The 20,952-nt window shown below is 37.0% G+C and overlaps 1 protein-coding gene across 1 annotated transcript in view; it reads left to right on the top strand.

Annotated features, from left to right (window-relative positions):
* AGTPBP1 (ATP/GTP binding carboxypeptidase 1) overlaps nt 1-19,710 on the top strand; it is a 62,883-nt gene extending 43,173 nt beyond the window's left edge. Inside the window, exons 25-27 of the mRNA XM_069881219.1 lie at nt 220-396; nt 5,760-5,920; nt 18,986-19,710. Coding sequence (XP_069737320.1) covers nt 220-396; nt 5,760-5,920; nt 18,986-19,163 — 516 coding nt within the window. The 3' untranslated portion in view covers nt 19,164-19,710. The remainder of the gene's footprint in view (nt 1-219; nt 397-5,759; nt 5,921-18,985) is intronic.
* The last annotated feature ends 1,242 nt before the right edge of the window (nt 19,711-20,952 follow it).

The following is a 20,952-nucleotide window of genomic DNA, read 5'->3' as shown; positions in this document are numbered from 1 at the left end:
ATCTGAAGAAGAGGGTTTTAATAAATAGGAATTGGCAAACCTGTTGTCACTTGAGCACAACAGGTTTTGAGAACTTGGGACAGAGAAATGTTTTCATTCTTGTTCTTTTAATTCAAATTCCAGCAGAATTTTTTGATAGAAGTTTGTGATTGAATATTCTCCCCCCCCAGCTTCTCCAAATGAAATAACTGCTGTATTTCTCAAATTTCTATTGTGCAGGTACTCCCTAAGATCCTGAGTCAAACTGCCCCAGCATTCTGCATGGGCAGCTGCAGCTTTGTAGTGGAAAAGTCCAAGGAATCAACAGCGCGAGTTGTTGTCTGGAGAGAGATAGGAGTGCAAAGGAGCTACACAATGGAAAGCACATTATGTGGATGTGACCGGGGCAAATATAAGGTAAGAAAATAAATGAATTAAACTGTACATGCTTTATAATTTCCTGCCTCTGCATTGATATCTCGTTCTATAATGCTGCTTGCTTGCTTGCTTTACACTTCTAAAACTCAGAATTCTAAGATCTCTGTGTACACTTACAGCGAAATTATGTAGTTCATATTATAAGTTGCGTAAAAGTCTTCACCTGTCACTTAAACTTCTTCGTAATATGTTATGCTTACTGGCTGTTCTAACAAGATTAATTATTGCTTGTAACATGTATGTATGCATGGAATTAAAAAAAGTCAGAACTGTTCTTTCAGTATATTATTAAAATTGGGTAGGAATGAATGCCAACAATAGAAAAAAAACTTCCTTCACACATGGCGATTTCAGACATCACCACGGCAGTTCATAAGTCTTCAGCAGATATTTAGTATTATCCCTTACAGAATTTTTGGATGTCGCTGCAGAAACAGGCTTATAAATCAAAACACGTTTGTATTGGGTTACTAGAACTACAGATTACACAACTCTGAGCATATAATGGGTGTTCAGCTTTTTAACTTAAGGCTTGCTTTCAACTTGTTTCCTTCAGAGGTGTTAACGGGACTGGATATTTGAAAACAGAAATTGAGTGTTCATAACTTCTCACTAGTAGAAAACTTATTTCAAAGAAAATATTTGTAAGGCAAAAATGGAGAACTACCAATCTAACGTCTGGTCTTTAAGTTCTGTGTCAGGGTTAAAATCAGCTACAAATTGAAGCAAGTTTTTAAAATGCACATTCATGGAAGAAGACAGTTCCTCTGCTAGAAAATAGGGTTTAGGGATTGCTAGTTGAGAAAATGACCACAAACCTCAAGTAAGGTGCTTGACAAAAGGTCAGAAAACTGGAATCAGGGTGGAGCTGGGCAGGAGCAAAGAAAAGATGGAACAAAGTATATTTAATGTATTAATGTGCTCCAACACTCATCTCCCTAGACAGAAAGACGGCGTATATTTTGGTGGGAATTTCAGTAGGTCTATACCTAAGTAAACAAGTTAATTTTGTTAATTAACAACAGAAGCATTCCTCCTATTGTTGGAATATTCTGTTATTCCTCAGGTGACTCATCCAACTGGCCTATTTTATAACTTCCACAGTGTTCCTACAGACATGAACCTTGCTGGCTTTAGCAGTGTTGCTACAAAAAATTCTTAAAGGTGAATTGATGCTTTGTGAACAGAATTTCAAGATGCTTAACCTGCAAAGCACTTCTTCAGTAAATGAGGAAAAAAAATAGCTGAATTCTGTAGAAAAAATTATTTACTCTAAAGGGCATTCTTTTGTAATATAAACTAACTGAAGAGATCGAATTGCTATTCTGTCATTCATTTTGTTTGGAATAAACCAGTTTGAGGTCTTAGTCATTCTCTGAACATGCAGCATTCTGAATTTTTTTCTTCACTGTGATAATGCTCAAGCTTATTAAGAAAATGTATCTAAAAGGGAAAGGTAACTGAACAAAGCAATAAAGAGTAATGTTTTTCCAGTGGGAAGGTCTAAGAGATGAAAAGGCTGGGTTTTTTTGGGTTTTTTTTAGTGGAGGGAGTAGCACTAGCAATTCTGTGAATAAACTGGTGGTATAAATTACACAACATATTTCATAATGTTATTTCAAAAAACAGATGATTTAAACTTTAAAAAATACCTCTTCTCCTGTTTACCACCCTGAAGGGCAAGATACTAGATATGAGGGACTGCATGTTGTGTGAAGGTCTGAAGCACTTTTTGCATTCTAGTTGGGCATCATCAGTGAATTTTGTTGAAAGCTCAAAGAGGATTACTCAACAATTCTGTTCTTTGTGGAAGAAATACAGAGTCTTTACCAAAGCTGGATAATATCAGAACATCAGCGTTTATTATTTTTTATTTTACTAAAGCACCAGTGATGCTAGACCATTTCCAGCCAGGAAGCTGTTGAACTCGAGCAAGGAATTCTTGCTTGATGTTAGGATCCCTGGTGACAGTGTTATCTCTGGAAGCAATCTTGTTTTAACTGCTTGTGTTGCGTCTTTGTAGTGCTTTGAGAGTTAGAGCTGCAAGTATTGCTCAGTCATCTATGATTCAAGATTTTGAAAAGCAAGTGTTCAGGTGAAGAGATGCTCAAAGATCTACTGCGGAGAATAATTAAGATGCCAGGCGAAAGAACAATGCCTTTGATAATTCAAACAATCAGAAAACTGAAGTGAGTTCCTTTCCTGATTGGAGATTAAGTTTGGGAGTATTACTTAATTTTCAAGTTAATTGATAAGATTTTGTTACCTAGAAATTTTATGTTGCAGATAAGGAGATAAAGATTCAGTTGACAAACCTTGTCAGTTATCATGATCCTTCAGTCTCTGGATTTAGAGTTCTCAGAAACGGGCACATCTTCTTAGCCTCTGCTGAATAAGAAAGCAGAAAAATAAGATCCTGTTTTGCAGTCCAACTGACTTCTCCAAATCTTAATATGGCTGTTTTAAATTTATGAAGTACATATCAGGAAGATTCTTCTCAACTTGAGGTCGCAGTCTGTTGTGCCTTTGTTCTGCATCTTTGCTTTCAGGTATCGAAGTTCATTGCTAAGACACTCTAGTCATTGGACAGTATTCTAATATTGCTGTTAGGAAGATTTTGACCAGCCATCTAAAGTGTTACTGTTGTATAGAATACAAAGAAAAAGATCTGAAATTCAGTGCATGTTAAAAAAAAAAAAGAAAGGCAAGCAGCTACATCCAAGTGGCTTGTGCTTAAAAACAAACCTTAAGGAACCTTAATAGGCCACAGTTAAAGGCCACAAAAACTGAAGGTGATTAGAAGGTCAAGAGGAGGAGTGTGTTCAAGGCGTCAGTGAAAATGAACTTCACCTCTGTTCCCTTAGTTAGGACAACTGTTTATTATTATTTTGAGTCTCTTGTTTCATGAAAGTTAAAAGATTTGGCTGTTGGAAGAATGAAAATGGATTAAGAAATTTGGTCTTTGGAAGCTGTGGCATATTACATTCTCCATTATGATTTAAAGAAATGACAGCAGCAAATCTAGACTTTGGTAGGGGCTTTTACTGCAAGTACTTAGACCTTTTAGTATAGTAAGTTCAAACTCTTATCATTCAGGTATTTCATTTACCCACCTCCAATCTGGTCCGTTTAGGTATCTCTTTAGTTATATTCTCTTTCTGCTATGTTGAAAATAGCACCCACAGAATATGCACACGCTATTTGCCTTTCTAACAATTGTCTTTGCACTTTCTTTCATACTGTACTCTTGTCCTTTTTTGACTTGGAGCCACTTCTGTTATACTGTCTGTAAGGAATCTGCCAACTAATGATAACTTCTTCAGCAACAGATGTAGACAATGATTGGAAAAAGCTTCTGACCCATCGAGTTGTGCACGTTAGTAATCTGTGTAACAGTGAGATTACTGTTACTCCTCTCCTTCCTCTTCTGCATACTTGTTGCCTCTTGTCCTTAATGTTATTTTAATCTTTTTGGGGCAGGGACTGTGTCTTCCTGTGATTAGCATAGTGGAGCCCCAGCAGTGATAGGGGTCTTCGAATCTTACTGACGTGCAAACAAATACAAAACAAAACCAAAAAATTGGCCTCTGTGGATAAGGTACTACACTGGGAGTGAGGAGAACTGATTTCTGTTCCCAGCGGGGTCAGTGACATGCTGTGAGACACTGTGCAAATCGCTTCAACCCTCTCTGCCTCCATTTCTCCATCAGTAAAGTGAGGATAATTCTTCCTTTATTAATAAAGTGGTTTGAAATCTACAGCACAAAAGCATTATAAGAGAGGTAAGTAGAATTACTATTAACAATAATACTCAAATATCCAGTTCTTCTTCTGTTATAACAGGTCTCTGTACCATTTGGCTGGAGGATGACACTGATTAGAATAGTAGATACAGCTTTAGCTTTCTTGTTACTAAAATGCAACTTTTTTATGAAGACTACCAAGGGAAAAAAAAAAAGAACTTGGAAGAAAAATAAAATCAAACCTTCCATTTTTTAAGTGTATGTATGTTCAAAACAAGTACATGGAGAATATGCAGACTATAACATTTCTGGAGCAACATAACAGTTTGTTTTAAGCCTTGCAAATGTCAGTGTGGCAATGTATGCAAAGCTTGTATGTGTGTGTTTGAACTTTTAGTTAAAAATTTGCTACTTCGTTCCTTTTACTTCAGCTATTTTCTTGTCTGGTGAGTTAGCTCACCATGAGTTCCTAGTCCTTCTGCTTCCCTGCTTGTTTTGTCAAAGCTCCTATTTAACTACTCTTTACCTTAAGAGGCTGAAGAGATACAAACTAAAATCCTTTTAAGTTGTCCTGAGATATAGAAGTTGCAAAAGATTAGAGTGAGTTGGGTTGTGACAATGAATTTGTTAGTGTATATACAGTCAGTATTAGCCAGTTCCATAGTTCTTTGAGGGTCATTCTGGAATATCATTCTCTTTATTCTTAAAGTAACTGAAGTTGAAGGTTCTGTCCCTGCATACTGCATTTTGATAGGAATGGTTGGACTGGATGATCCGGTGGGTCTCTTCCAACCTGGTTATTCTGTGATTTCTGGGTAAATTATAAGTGTAGAATTACCTGATGGGAGGCTTTATCACATATGTAAGCCTGGAGAGTATTATGCATGTTCTACCTCCCAAACACTCTGCAGAGACAGATGCTTTGGTATATTATTTGAGCTAGAAATGCCTGTGGCTTTTGATACTTTGTTTGCTATTTTAATTGCGAAATGTGTGAATAAATTCTTACAGAATTAACACATAGCCTGCAGTTTACAATATGTGGAGAGATGTTTGTTTCAAAGAGTAGCTTTTTTGCCTTATGTAGGCTTGTTTATAATGCGTAAGAATATTGTGATGAACATGATGAACTTGATCATAACTGCAGTATGAATTCCCTCATTCATTCTGATGGAACTGATGCTGAAGAATCTTGTGTTTGAAATCTTAGTATGTGAAATTTATTTTTAAAATTTCTGTCCCAGGTTTTTAGAGTAACAATAATACTTAGGAAATACTTGGACATGAGTTTTGTTTCTCCTCCAGTGCCACTAGGTAAAGTCCTGCTAGGTTTGATACACTATAAGTGTAGACTAGAAGGCTTCAAAGAAATGTGGACATGTCGAGAAATATCTGTTCAACTTCAGAGGAATCATGTAGTTATTCTTTGAGTTTTCTGATAATTTTGCTAAATGTTTATCTAAAGTTCATTTGTTCTGTCTTTAAAGCAAGGTATATTAAATGAAACAATTAAATACTTCCTACACAGTAATTCTGCAGTATGTATGGGTTCATCTGCATGTACCTATTTTGCATATTTAAATATTATTTTTAAATTAGGGATTGCAGATAGGGACAAGAGAACTGGAGGAGATGGGAGCAAAGTTCTGTGTTGGCTTACTGCGTTTAAAAAGAATGGCCTCACCTTTGGAATACAATCTGCCTTCTGGTCTGCTGGATATTGAAAATGAGCTGATTGAGTCAAGCTGTAAAGTGACAAGGTAGTACACATTTATTATATTTGCTATTTTTTTCCCCATGAAAAAGTTAAGTTTTCAAGTGAGGTAAAGATTCTCTCAAAAATGTTCTTCCCCTCAGCAAAAATAATGTTGATGTGTTGTGGCCTGTTAGAGGAACAATAATCTGTATATATTGGAAGCCTATTGTGCTTATTGTGTTAATTCAAATGCTTCAGACTTCTAAAGAAAAGAATAAATACAGAGTTAGACTACATCACATTTGTTGGTGAGATAAACAGTGGCAATTTTAATATCACCAGGGAGCTATATGCAGTGTAACTGAATTGGTCTTAAATCTCAATTGTCTGTTTGAGGGCTTTTTTTTTTTTAATTACTCGCTGCGTTATTAAAGATGTATTTATACAGAGTATGTGAGCTAAAGCACTGTAAGAATTGTAAGTTTTTTCCCAAACTTTTTATTTTTTTTTTTCCCATCTGGAGGAGATATGTAACAATGTTTTGAGAGTTTAAAATGTGTGAAATAAGGTTTGGGATGCAAAATAAATGTATCTGCTCAGTAGCTAGTTTATTAAGTTGCATTCTAACAACTCTAAATTGGCTTGCAAAAGTATGTGTACTGTTCCCTGTTTCCTTTCATGTAATTCATCACTGAAGCATCCGTATGTGCATGGTCATTGGGGATACAAAGAAAGCAAGTGATTTCAAATATACAAGCATCTCTCTCTGAAAATCTACTTAGGTTAAAGCAGAATTCCAGACTTCAGAAAAGCAGTGAATTAGAAACAAATGAGAATTACACACTGTAATATGTTATGACTTGGTATACTTACTGCCAAAACTGTCTTTATAATGACCTTAGCTGTAGCTTCAACTTAGCTAAAGCAATACTGTGGAAATTTGGGGAAAAAATGAAATTTATTATTGGTTTTGTGCAACTGAAACAGGCAGGTACTTGAGACTTTCATTAGAAGCTAGGCTAACAAGCAGTTGGTCTGTATACAGTGCAAAACTAGCAGAGGTGTGGGAGGGACTAGCAGAGGTTGTGGTAGCCTGTGAAAGGGGAAGATTTAGTTCATAGAATAGTTTGGGCTCAAAGGGATCCTTAAAAGTCAAGTACCCTGCAATAAGCAGGGACATCTTCAAGTAGATTATGTCGTTCAGTACCCCACCCAACCTGACCTTTAATGATTTCAGAGATGCGGCATCTGCCACCTCTCCAGGCAACCTGCTGCAGCGTTTCACCACCCTCTTTGTGAAAAATTTCTTCCCTGTATCTAGTCTAAATCTTCCCTCTTTCAGTTTAAATTTATCAACCCTTGTCCTGTTGCAGTAGGCTCTGCTGAAAAGTTTGCCCCATCTTTCTAATAAGCCCCCTTTAAGTATTGAAGTGCTGCAGTAAGGTCTCCCGCTAGTAGCTTCTCCAGGCTAAACAATTCCAACTCTTTCAGCCTCTCTTCACAGATGTCTTCCATCTCTCTGATCATTTTTGTGTCCCTCCTCTGGACCTGCTCCAACCGGTTCATGTCTTTCCTGTACTGAGGCCTCCAGAGCTAGATGCAGTGCTTCAGGTGGGGTCTCATCAGAGCAGAGTAGAGAGGCTGCCTGACCAAGAAAACAAATGAATCAGGCCTTCTAGACACAGCTAGAAGCAGCCTCATGTTTGCAAGTCCTAGCCCTTGTTGGGGGACTTCAGTGCCCCAATATCTGCTGGAGGAACAACACAGGAAGGCATACACAATCCAGGAGCTTCCTGGAGATAATTGATGACAGCTGCTTCACTCAAGTGTTACAAGAAACAGCAAGTAGAGGTACTTTGCTGGACCTAGTACTCGTAAACAAGGATGTGCCTGTTGGGATGTGGAGGCAGTCTTGGCTGTAATGACCAGGAGATCATGGGGCTCAGGGTCCCAAGAGGAGGAAGTCAGGCAAAAGGCGAGAGGACAGTTTGGTCTCTTCAGTGATCTTCTTCGAAGAATCCTATGGAATAAGGCCCTGAAGGGTAGAAGGACCAAAGAAGGCTGGTGGATATTCAAGGACCACATCCTCCAAGCTCAAGAGCAGTCCATTTCCATAAGTAGGAATTTAAACAGAAATGCCAGGAAGCTTGAATGGATGAATGAAGGAGAAAAAACTCGAACATGTAAAGGAAGTACACAGGAGGTAGAAACAGAGATAGGTAATCTGAGAGGAATATAAAGGCATTGTCTCAATATGTAGAGACACAGTTAAGAAAAAGCCCAGCTAGAGTGGAATACAGTGTGGGATATCAAAAGCAACAAGAAGGTCTTCTAAGCAGTAAAAGGAAGAATAGGGAAAACTTGGGCCTGCTGCTGAATGGGCAGGAGCCCTGATGACGTGGGACATGGAAAAGGCTTCTGTTCTGATCACTTTCACCTTAGTCTTTAGTAGTAAGACCAGCTTTCAGAAATCTTAAGGATTGAGAGACTGGGAAAAGTCTGGAGTAAGGAAGACTTACTCCTGGTGGAAAAGGTTGGAGAACATGTAAGCAAACTGGAATTCATTGTCTGTAGGTCCTGGTGATATGCACCTGTGAGTGCTAAGGGAGTTAGCTGATGTCACTGCAAGGCCTGTCTCAGTCTTTGAATGATCATGATGATTGGGACAGGTATCTGAAGGCTAGTGAAAAGCAAATGCTGTTCCTATCTTCAAGAGTAAAAAGGAGGGCCCAGAGAACTACAGGCTGGTTAGACTTGTCTTGATTCCTGAGAAAGGTGATGAAACAACTAATTCTTGAAAGCATTGCCAGCTATATGAATGAGGAGATTGAGTAGTTAACACAGATTCATGAAGTAAGTCATGGTTGACCAATGTGATAACCTTCTACAATGAAATGACTGGTTAGGTAGATGGGGGGAGTGAAGCGGGTGTTGTCTGCCGTGACTTCATGAAGATTTTTGACACTGTCTGCCCTTGGATCCTTACAGAGAAGCTGATGAAGTGTGGGCTGGATGAGCAGACATGTGGACTGGAAACAGGCTGAACAATTGGGCCCATAGAGTGGTGGTCAGAAGCACAAAGTCTAGTTGGAGAATAGTAACAAGCAGTGTACCCCAGGGGCACAGTGCTGGATCCACCTCTGCCTTAATGATCTGGACAGTGGAGCAGAGTGTACTCAGCAAGTTTCTAGATGACACCAGACTAGGAGTGGCTGATCCAGAGGGACTTTGACACGTTGTAGGAATGGGCTGACAGGAATCTTAATGAATTTAATCAAGGAGTGTGAAGTCCTGCACCTGTGGAGGGGCACCAGTACATGCTGGGGACTGACCATTGGGAAAGCAGCTTTGCAATAAAGGCTGGGGAGGGGGTCATAGTGGACACCAAGTTAAACATGAGCCAGCAATGTGTCCTGGCTGCAGAGAAGCCTAATGGTATCCTGGGCTTTATTAGGAGGGGTGTAACCAGCAGGTAGAGGGATGCATTTCTTCCAGTCTCCTCAACACTGATGAGGCCACACCTGGTGTCCAGCTCTGGGTTCTCTAGTGCAAGAGGCATGGACACAGTGGAGGCAGTACGGGGAGGGGCCCCTAAGATGATGAAGGGACTGCCATAGAAGGAAGGACCGGAAGAGTAGAAACTACTGGTCTGGAAAAGGCTTAGGGAGCATCTTATTAAGATATACAAATAGCTGAAGGGAGGTTGTAAAGAAGATAGAGCGAGGCTCTTTCCGGCGGCACCTGTTGACAGGGTAAGAGGCAATAAGCACAAACTACAGGGGAAATTTTATATATGTAATGGAGATATAAGCGAGGTCTGACAAAACCCAAGACTAGTCCTGTAGCTTGGGAATCTAGAGTGGGATCGATAAGACAGTCATAGAACACATCTTGTGCTGTGGCTCAACTTGGTCACTTCATTCACATTCACTTTTATGAGTGGATGTCTGTTCAAATACAGACGTTTTCTTACCCATGATTGGAAAATGTCAGTGAGCAAGAGTGAACAGTGAGCTAACATCAAGACAATGCCCTAGTGAACAGTGCTTTGTCTGTGAAGCATTTTTTAGCTAATAACTGCCTTTTCCCAAAGGTCAAATCAGGGCTAAAGGGAACCCTGTCAGTAGAAGATGACAAGGCAAAAACTATGGAGGTCCTTAATAGTCTTTAAGTAACTGATAGGCAGAATTGCTTTGAACATTGGCAGCACTGGCGTCAATTCAGAAGGGAACTATTTTGAAGGTGATCTTAGTCAATTTTCTTAATTTGTTAAATAGTTATTACAAGCACAGTCTCTTTGTGTTGGACCTCCTATATATCTGTTGATGAGGGTACTCAAGCATTGGAGCGAGTTTCTCGTGGACTGTATGGAGTCTCTATTCCTGGAGTTACTAAAAACTCTGTGGATGTGATCTTCGGCAACCTGATATAGGTGGCTCTTCTTGAACAGAGGTGTTGGACAAGGTGACCTCCAGAGGTCGCTTCTGACATCAGCCATTCTGTGGTTCTGTGAAAAGGGGGAAGTGTCTCCAGTCTGTCCTCAAAAGACACTGAGTGCTAGTATTGTGAGCAGCTTCAAACTGGAGTGCTAATTTAGATAATTAAAATACAGTGTTCTAAAAGCTTTGGAGAAAGTTAGAATCCCAGTTCACAGGCTGTACTTTGGGAAAAAAATCTGTGCTGGATGTGGGAGTTCATTAACAGCCTCAAAAAAAGCACTTGTTGAATTGAGGAAAGTTGTGGATAGTACGCTTCAGCATCAGGATGGGGTAAGAAAGGGTGAAGAGTCATGTACCAACCAACCTTCTAATGAACACATGCACAGACTTCTAGTTCTGAAGGTATTTGAAGGAAGTGAGTAGAAGTAACTATAGTTCTTGAGCTCCTTTCCCTGGTTGTGGGGGGACAAGCAGGTGGTTGCAATTGTGTTAATGAAGTGGAAAAGTATTATCTGGATTAAATGTCGGTGCTAGATGTTAACTTTAAAGTAAGAACAAGATTACCAGCATTCTAGTATTTCTGGAACTTTCAATAGGCTAGTACAATAACTTCTTGAGAGAGATTTTCTTGTTCCAATGAAATGAAGCTTAAGGTAATGATTATGCTCCTGATTCTGGAATATGATTACCATACTTAATCTGCACAAGAGTTGATCAGCTTCTTTGAAAGTATGTGCAAGCATAAATGTAATCCTCTGGAATTAATGGTTCTTCCATTTTGGACTTTGGGATAACATCGTTTATGATAGGTATCAAAGTGCCTTCAGTGAATGAAAGAGTGTTACTGCTTTCTGTTTGATAGTAATGATAGGTGACAAAAAGAAGCAAGGAGAAGTTGGGTTGTTTTGGTGTTATGAAATCCAACAAATCTTTTAGAGATGTGAATAGACCTGCATAGTTTGAACATCCTTCTCCAGCTTAAATACTTTATAATCCAGGTAGCCCTAGAGAAACTGTTATATACCAAGATTAATTGCATTCAAAATGTGGCCATGCTTGGCACAGGGAGGAAAGTACTTCTAACCTGATTGATATTTTGTTGGTGGGAGTGGGCCATGGGAAGATTTTATTGTGGGTTTTCTGAAAGCACCAATATGAGACTTAATACTGCAAAACCACAATGTAGTTAGCTTAGCACATATGAGCGTAGATGAAAAATGACATAAGGTTCATAATAAGGTTAATGTTAGTGAGACTGCATGTGGAAATACTTGCAATTTTCTTATGTGAGGAAGGTAACTAGTACTCAGGAACTTAAAAAAAACCAGGAAAAGATTCCTGAAAATCCTCGAAGTAATTGTGCAGCAGCAAGATAAAGTCTTAAATTGGAGAAAGATCATTAAATAACTTCGTTCAATGTTTTGAAAATGAATTCGTATATTAAAAAAAAAAAATTTTCTTCTAATCCTGACCTTTGGGTGGTACATAGCTATAGATGGTGAAGAGTGATAACCAAATGCTTCTGCAGGAAAGAAATTAGGATAGTGGGGAAAAAAAATCAGGTTTCGTGCATGTTAAGAGTTTTCATCAGATAAGCAATATTGATATAAGCATTGTGCTTTATTGGAGAAATCTATTAGCAGCTGTTTAGGTTCTTATAGTGTCTGATGGTCTTCTTTCTTAAATTTATTAAATGAAAATCTAATGACACTAAAGTAGAAGAATTTGTAGCGTGAAGTAAGAAAGTAGGTACCTTGCTCTCAATGTTCATTTAGCAATTCTATATGTCTATGTGAAAATCTGATCAAAAAACTAAACGTGTAAAAGAATTCTAACAACTTACCTTTAAAACACAGCATTAAGACTGAAATATCTTTTGTATTTGTACCTGACTGTCTATGTGTTCTGATCCTCACCTTAAAAATGATTTGATAATTGTAAGTATTTATAGAGGCTGACTTAATTGATTTCAGTGAAACTGCTTTTTATTTAAACAGTGGGAGTAGAATCAGGCACTTAACAGGGGATGTTTTTCAGAGAAAAGTGCAAACTGTACTGCTGTCTGTATCAATACTGGAATATTGACCTTGTATCACACTACCTTGTTTTCAAGTGTGAATTTTCTTAGTTTTATGTGTAACGACAGCAACTTTACGTGCAGCCACTGATTTGTCTGTAGCACTGATGTATTATCAAACAGATTTGCTTAGCCAAACTTACCTAAGGAGGCATCTCTAACTAAAAACATTGAAAAATAATTAAGGACCTAATACTTTGACTGGCAAAATATTCCTTTAGTAAATCTAGAACAAGAACAGTATGATTACTTTTGTTAGAATTATAATTCTAGCATCCTTCTGAGACGGGAATAACCCTCATCTATGCATGATAATAGGAATTTGCTTTCTGGGTAACTGAGTTAACTCCTTTTTATTTTGATAGCTGTGCTTTGTGCTGTAGAAGCCATGTATGTACATTTTTTTTTTTTTTTTGCATAAGCAAGAAACTATAGTTTTGTTTGTAGTACCTCTACTATTAGCAATAAAAGTGCTTTATAATCATTTATGTTTGCACATTATCCTCTTTCATTCTTTGCTATAGGGATTAATACTGCCTTAGGTGTAATTTTGTTTCCAGCGGCTCAGAAGCAGAGTTCTGACATATACCTTGGGCCATCAGACTTTTTGCCTCAGTTACTTGAAAATGTTTGTCTTTATTCTGCTCACCAACAAATGTCCATATTGCAACTGGCCAAGATACCCTTTGAGTACAAGTTTCCTGTCTCGGGTAGCCCTCACTGGATGTCTTTGCGGAAAGTTAAAAATCCTGTGCGGTTCATGGGAGGGGGAAGTCTCATGCTAATTTTTACTCACTGACTTATATTCAGAACTGAAGCACATACTCTTAAACAGCTTGTAGTTAAAAGCCAGCATTTATAGGATAATGGAGATACCATATTCCATGTGCCTGTAATATTAGAATAGAGGAAAGTATAAGATTGTAGTTATTTCCTTTTTTATTACGGATTTCACTAGTTTTTTTTTTTACAAAATCAGTGTTAATGCTTTACAGGATAAGCAGGCAAGTTTAAACATCCAAATCTAAATATGCAGAAACACTGCCTTTATTTTTTTGCGAATGATTTTGAGTGTTTCTCAAATTCTTTGATTTTACTGATTGTACTTAAGATGACCAAGTAAATGTTAATATTTTAAAATATACCTTCAGTGTTTCATTATGTATAGGCTCAGTTTCCATGAGTTCATTTTGAACCATGTCTGAAACATATTTGACTTAAGAAAAGTAAGGCAATAAGCAGATTTATTTCCCCCTGGCAGTGCACTTTAACATTTTAAGTGATGAATTAAGCACTTTATTTTTCTTTAATTAGTTCAAATCCATTTGCCAGTGTTTCCCCTCAAGTTCCAAATGGAAAAGATTAGACTAAATGTATTACTGATCTTACTACAGTAAGAATTATAGTTGTTATGCTGATAGGTTTGATGGGATCTGCATGCAATGAAACAAAAACACATAACTGCAGTCATGACTGTTAAGACTTACTATAATTAACTTCTGTGCAATAACTTGACCTCTTTTTGGGAATCGTAGTTGTTCTGTTGTTTTGAGGCTCACTGGTGTGTTCTAGAACCTGGTGTATTTTTGTTTGGTAATTTGATATAATTATAGCAGAAAAGCTGGCTGAGCTTTTGAGACATGACGTATCTAGGAATTGATAGGAAAAGCAGTGTGCTAAAAGAAGTTGTGGGAAATCAAACCTCTGATGCAAACCCCATTTCCTGCACTTCGTCTTGAGAAAAGAAGTCAGACTGGTGATGCAAGGAGTGAAGGGTACCTGCAGTGAAAATGTGTCCAACATCTTCTTGCAAAGGGTCTCTTCCTAGGCTGCCAGAAGGAAACTGCGTTTGTTGTGCTTTATTTCCCTCCTCCTTAACGGTATCTCTTAAACTTTGTCCAGATGCTTGCATACTTCTGCTCTCCTTTACAAGAGACTGAAAGTTTTTTTTCTTTCTCACTCTCTTGCAGTGTAGTGTTTGAGCTTTTCTTGGTGTTTTTTCCAGTACCTGAGGAGTACAAGTTAGTTAAAAAGTGATCTTAATGCTGCAACTTCTGTCCTGTCTGTCCTTTTCACGAAGTTGGAACAAAAAGCTATCAAAGGCGAGGCCCAGAATTTCACTGGTGGGCCTCATGGCAGTGCCTGTGCACCAAACCCCTCCTCTGGCCTGAATCAAAGTGGTTGCTTTAATTTCTACATTGACCATAGCATCAGAGTGCTGTTTATCTTCTCTAAGGCAAAATAAAAAAACTAGTAATCTAGGAAAAAAACCCAACCAACCAAACTGAACAACAAATAGAAAAAAAATAATTGTGATGGACAAGTTATGTTCTTCACATCAGTTTTCAAGATTTTTTTTTTTTCCACTGCTGGTAGTATGATCCAAATGTTAGTGTGGTCTTCAGTCAATTTTGAATCAAAGTAATTTATTCCAGTTTTGAGTTTCACAAAACCTGTTTCAGTGTGACAGCGCAGAAAGTGTTGAGATTAGTTTTATTAAGCTGTGGAATAAAATTTTGTAACTCTAGAAGCTGGGATATTTAAAAACAAGATTTAGATGGGATTGGGATACCCAGCTACTTAAGTGGTAGAAAAGAGTTGGGCATGTTATTCTCATCCCGTAGCCCTGGAAATTCCCTTGAGGAAATACCCTTACTACTTGGGAAAAACTCATAGGTGAAGAGCTCCTGAAGGGGTCAGTACATCTAGCTGCATGTATGACATCATCTACTGTAGCAGCTTTTCTGATCCCTAGAAGAGAATATAGACCCTAAAGGGAAATCAAAAGGAAAATATGGAGAAATAATTCCTTTGTGATAATTCCTGACTCTCTCAACTCCTCTAAAATTACCCCTCCCCTGGCAATGCAGTTTTAAAAGTAATCATTAGTTTTTCAGATTTTTCTCTCCTTCCTCTCCCAATTCCCAAAGTAGCTGCAACTCTCCATATTTTGGCAGGGAATATTTCTTTATTTTTTCTTCCAAAGTTTTAGAATTTATACATTTCCACTGCATTCTTAGAAAACTGCTTATCTCCATGGGCCTGAATTGGTAATGGTTGTCTGGCTTGTGGATTAATTTCTCTGTAATTGAGTCATTCAGATAATGAGAAATCCAAGTATCTCTTGAGGGACAAATAAAACTTAAGTTTGAAAAAATATACCACATTTGTGAATAACTTTATTTTTTGAATGTTTGGAGTGTTAATGTAAACAAGAAAAAATATAGCAAGGTGTTCTCATTAAAAAATAATTAATATATGTTTTAGGAAAAAGTTGTATTAATTCCTAAATTTAGTGGACTCAATGGCAGGTGATGCAGAAAATACTCTTTTTTTAAATGCAAGAGATATCCCTGAAGTTCTTCATAAGCTTCAAGACCTTAGGTATACTAATCAGGTATTTAGAAGTTCATCTTTTACCCTTAAAAGTTGTTTAAGTAAAATCTGCAAAATTTCAGGTTTTCATATAGTGTTCTAACTACTGTGACTTCAAAGAAAATACCCAGATTATGGCATCCCTTACATTACAGAACTGTAGCTGTGTAATAAACTACCTCTGCTAACCTGAGAAAAATAATGGTTTCTTTTTAAAAAGAAAAGCAGGAGGTGTAGAAGTAGAGGAAGAGGTATTATTGAGCAAGCTAATTAGAAACAGCCCAAGGGAAAAGTTAGGAAATTAAAACCCATAGAATCAGCATGATGGCAGCTAAAAATATATTGTCACGAGGTATGCTGAGGGTGAGGAGCAGTAGGGAGGCAAATAAAGAATTTGATTAAATAGCAAAAATTTTTCAGGTGTTTTGATATCTAAATTTCTTGTGACCAAGCCTCAGTAAAACAGTGGAGTAATATTTACACTTTGCACATTAAGGCTAACCTTTAGAATAAAGGTTATTGGAAAATTAAATATAAGGTTAACATTTGCTACATCAGAAGAAAACATAATAAAGGAAAGCAAATATGAGTGGTATGCAACACATTTTTCCTTTGAATGTGGAAAAGTACTCTGATACTGTTTTGTGAGGAATGAAGACTCAAGAAAGGGGAAGTGAAAAAAAACCCTTTAACTGTAATAATAATATTTATTTTCAGTAACAAATGATTGCAAAGTCATGGTGCTTTGTTCTGAATGGTAGTAGAAAGCTAAGGTGATTGAGGCAGATTTCAGAGCAAGTTCTGAAGTTAGAGATTTATATAGCTTTCAAGATGAGATTATTAATCTAGTCGAATGATATTTATTTACTTGAATGTAGAAATAAGTTGTTTTTTATTTTGTTAAATTAGAAATGTCAATGAAAAGCATTCTTTGACTGTAGATGAGAATTTTGAATGTCCACCACAGCAAGTGTCTAGAATGTGTCACGTCAGACACTGACACTGACTGTGCACAATGGCTGAATTTGTAGAATCTGAGGGCATGCTTGCATTCTTACACACACATGAGTAAAGTAAATGTATATAAATAGAACAAAAATATATACTGAATACACAGACCCATGTGTTTTTTCAAGACAATATAAAATAAGACATGTTCTATGAACTGCCAAGCCACTTGAAGAAATGTGTTGTGTTTTGCTTGTATCTAGTTCTGCGTTCTGTCCTTAATCTCCTTAAAATTGGTTTTATTGTTTGCTTTTTTTAAGTGGATCAATAATGTGAGTTTAGTTTCCAAATAATAACACTTATTAAAAACAATGTAGAGTTTTTTTTAAAAGAGCTTAATATTCTATATCATATCTCACTAATATCTGTGTAAAGTGATTGGAAGCAGAAGTTGAAAAAAAAGCATTTCCATTGTTGGCATGTGATACATTTGGTGGAGTTCCTTTAATTTTCTCCTTTAAATAAAACTTGTAAATTTTTTTCTTCAACTTTTTTTTTTCCTTAGAAGAAGTGTTAATAGATGGTGACTTCCTAGGGTGGAAAGTATCACAGAATGAAAACAGAAAAATTGTGTTCCTTTGCTGTTTCTACCACAGGTTCTTCATGCGAAGCATGTATCCTCATGATATGTTTGGTATCCTACCTATAAAGTGAAAGAGACATCTTAGCAAAGATGCTGGTTGTTTTCCTCATTCTTTGCTTTCCAAAATGGAAATGCAGTTCATTAATCAACATGATGAATTGTTGCCCTAGTTACAGCTTAAATAATCTTTAGAAGTGATTAGTTTTGTGGATCATTCCATTGGCACGGCTTAATAAGTGTGAGCTTGTTTAGTGAACCCCGATAGAGATTGTTTTAAACATGCATCCAGAGACTGTGAATGAATTTAATTTTTGATAATTTTTTTTTTACCGTTATAGCTAGTCTGTTTTTTTTTTCTGAGCTATGGCTAACAATTCTTCTCATTTGCTTTTCTCCCAATATTTGAATTAACTGTCAACAGCACAAAGCATTGCAATGTAGCCTGGCATTGAGGCTGCAGGTAGAGGAATAATACTGTGGAATTTATTTGTATTGATTAGAGATTGCATTGCAGATTTCAGGTGATCTATTTAAGCTTCTAAAAGACCTTTAGGAGGAAGCAGTGAGTAATTCTTTTAATTATAAAACTACAACCAAGCTAGACTGTTGTGTGCCTTAGGACAAAATTCATCAAAATGAACATGCAGACATTTCTACAGACACCCTGTGATCTCTCTCATTGAAAACATTCTCACTGTTTTGTATGAGTTCTGTATGATGTGATTATTAAGTAAAATGCATTACAAAAGCCTTCTTAGGACTTCATCTGAATATGAAGTTACTTATGAAATATTTAGGAATACTTGCCGCTTTTAAGAAGATTGCTTTTTATGTCCCATGGGAGGTTAGGAAAACAGGGTCTGGAAAATGCAGGTCTCAACCCCTGCCTTCCCACTCTTCATACCTCTGTTGTAGGGAAGTAAGAGAATCAGAAAGTTATATTTTAACCCTTATCCAGCAAACACTAAAGGCATTACTTCTCCTACTCTTAGAAGCCATTAATTAAGGACATAGATGATCCTGTGGGCAATCACTCAGTTCCTTAAAATCAGCATCTCTGAATTGCAAGGCTTAACATAGAGATCTTAACTGCATGCATGTGAGGACCTGATATGAGTGAAGTGATTCATATGGGAACTTAATCTTAGTTGTAGATATAAATTTGACTCCTTGTTTGGTCATCTCTGGTATGTAAAGTATAATTGCTCGCAGCACAATACTTCCCAGTAAAATACATATTTTAATAAAATACAGATGTTACTCTATTGTAGGCTCTTATAGTTTGTTTATACCTTATAAAAACAGCTATTTCTTTATTTCCTTCTGCAACAACTTCTGATACTGCTAGAATTATATGAAGTTCTTACAGGCCAATAGTGTAGGTCTATAATGCATAGCTAAGTTGTCATGACGCATTTGGGGAACGAGTAGTGTGTGATTGACTAATTAGTTCAGGGTCTCAGTTCATGTGTGTTTGGCTTCCAGTTGTTTTACATTCAGTTAAAAAATTGATACTGTTTCAGATGAACTGTCCCTTTCCTGAGGTAATTTTTTTGTTGTATGTCAGAATAGGGACATGACATGACATGAATGTATTGTTCCGTGCAAAATTTTTAAGGTGATTCATGCAACTCTTGTTCATTATAGCCCCACTACATACGTTTTGGATGAAGATGAGCCTCGCTTCCTTGAAGAAATTGATTACAGCGCAGAGAGTAATGATGATCAAGAGACTGAACTAGCTGATAATATGGGTGATTATGAGGCACCTGATCAAGAAGATGGACTTTCAGACTCAGATTCAACAAGAACACTCGTTTCTTGATCCATCTTTGCAGCCAGTAACAGGAAATTCAGTGTTCTAGAATTTCTTAGTCAAATAACTTTCTTACTTTTGTCTACCAAGGGGATACACTTAAGGAAACACAGATAACTGTGGCCTGCCTAGCTCAAGGACAATAAATATTTCTGATTTCTGATAAGCTGGCATTTGTTCTATTGAAGGAGTTCTGTGTTTTCTTTTAGCACTAAATAGATAAATTTATTTACTAGTTCATTTTCTACTAAATAGCACTGCATGGCATTTTGTGTCCTTAAACACCATCTTCAGAAAAACGGATTATCATTTGTGGTGTGTCAGAGTACAGAAACTAATTCTTTGTGGTACAATTCTTTGAGTTGCTTCCTGAAAAATATGTATGTAAAGATTTTATAAATTCATTTGTTTATATGTGTGTATATGCGTGTGTGTATACTGAGGTGAAGAGGTTATTTTTTAGCTTTTTTTCAAAGATACTTGACTGTGTTTGAAGTAATGTAGTGCCTGCTCTGGAACCATTCAATAATTACTAAATTAAAAATTAAGAAGTGAATTGCTGCACTTGTTTCTTGCTTCTGAGGATTATATAGTTTTGCCACACTAGTAGGTGAAAATAGATAATGTCTGTTCACAGTTCAAGAATTTTGCAGTGACCAACGCAGCCTGTGTTTAAAAGAGCTATACACCTATATAAAACCCTTTCCCATGGAATAGGCACAGTTTAATATGAAGAGGACTTTTTTCAAGTATACATGACTACAAGAAGTGGTTACATCTATGCACTGTATGTCTGTTCAGCTACCCAGTTATGCATTTTTTCTTGTTCAACATGCATGTAGTTAAAGAGGTCATTTTATTGGGGGGTGCATTGACTATATATCTAATTAAAATGCTTTAAGATGTTAGGTGGATTTTGGTTTAAGCAACTTTTGTCTGGTCTCAGTCCCATATTAACCTTGCTCTGAGGAGGAGTTTAGACCGTAACTTCCAGCTTGAATAATTATTCTATAAACCTGTATTCTTAGAGTTTAAATTCAAGCTGTCAGACATGAGACTTATTCATCTTCTCCTGTCATTTACTAATTCTTACTGCCTCTTGCCTCTGTTCAAAATAAGATCTGAAAGAGAAATTAAGTTGTACCCTGTTCACGAATGTTAACTATATGCATACATTTTGCAAAGTTTTATTTATTTTATGTGACCCAGTTGTGGCATTCACTTTCTGCTGCATGTGCAAGGGCTTTGAGAGCATGAAAAATAGCACTTCTAAGTTACAGCAGGTTTTTAACCAGTGAGAACTTTGTTTACTGTTGCAAATAGAACTGTAGTTTGGAGGGGAAGAATGCTTTTGGTAGAGGGATTGAAAAAAATTGAAGACCATTAACTGTATCAATGGTTCTCTGTTGGGAGATGGCTTTTCACCAGCATCTGCTGTTTCAGAAGCAGCATTGTCTAGTGATGGTGATCCCATACCATCCTCATTCTGAAACCAGAGAACGGCTTTTGATCCCTTGGGTTACGCTACTGTATTTTGTTTAAAGACTTAAATTTATATTAATAACACATTTAATCAGATGTAGGGGTACAGTGGAAACATTTCCATTCTTGTCTCTTTTATGAATTTCTCTCTCTAGTGAAAATTACCTTTCCGTGTGTTCTGTGAACTACATAGTGTAAATAAAGTTTAATACCCCGTTGAAGGGGAGCCCTCTTCATTGAAACTGTAGAAGAATTTTGAAATCTGTTGAATAGGAGAATTAACCTTGTCACAAAATTTGAATTATCAGCCTAGTGA

The sequence above is a fragment of the Phaenicophaeus curvirostris genome, chromosome Z (assembly GCF_032191515.1).
Source record: "Phaenicophaeus curvirostris isolate KB17595 chromosome Z, BPBGC_Pcur_1.0, whole genome shotgun sequence".
In the NCBI taxonomy this organism is placed as follows: Eukaryota; Metazoa; Chordata; class Aves; order Cuculiformes; family Cuculidae; genus Phaenicophaeus; species Phaenicophaeus curvirostris.
This window is presented reverse-complemented; position numbering and strand designations above follow the sequence as displayed.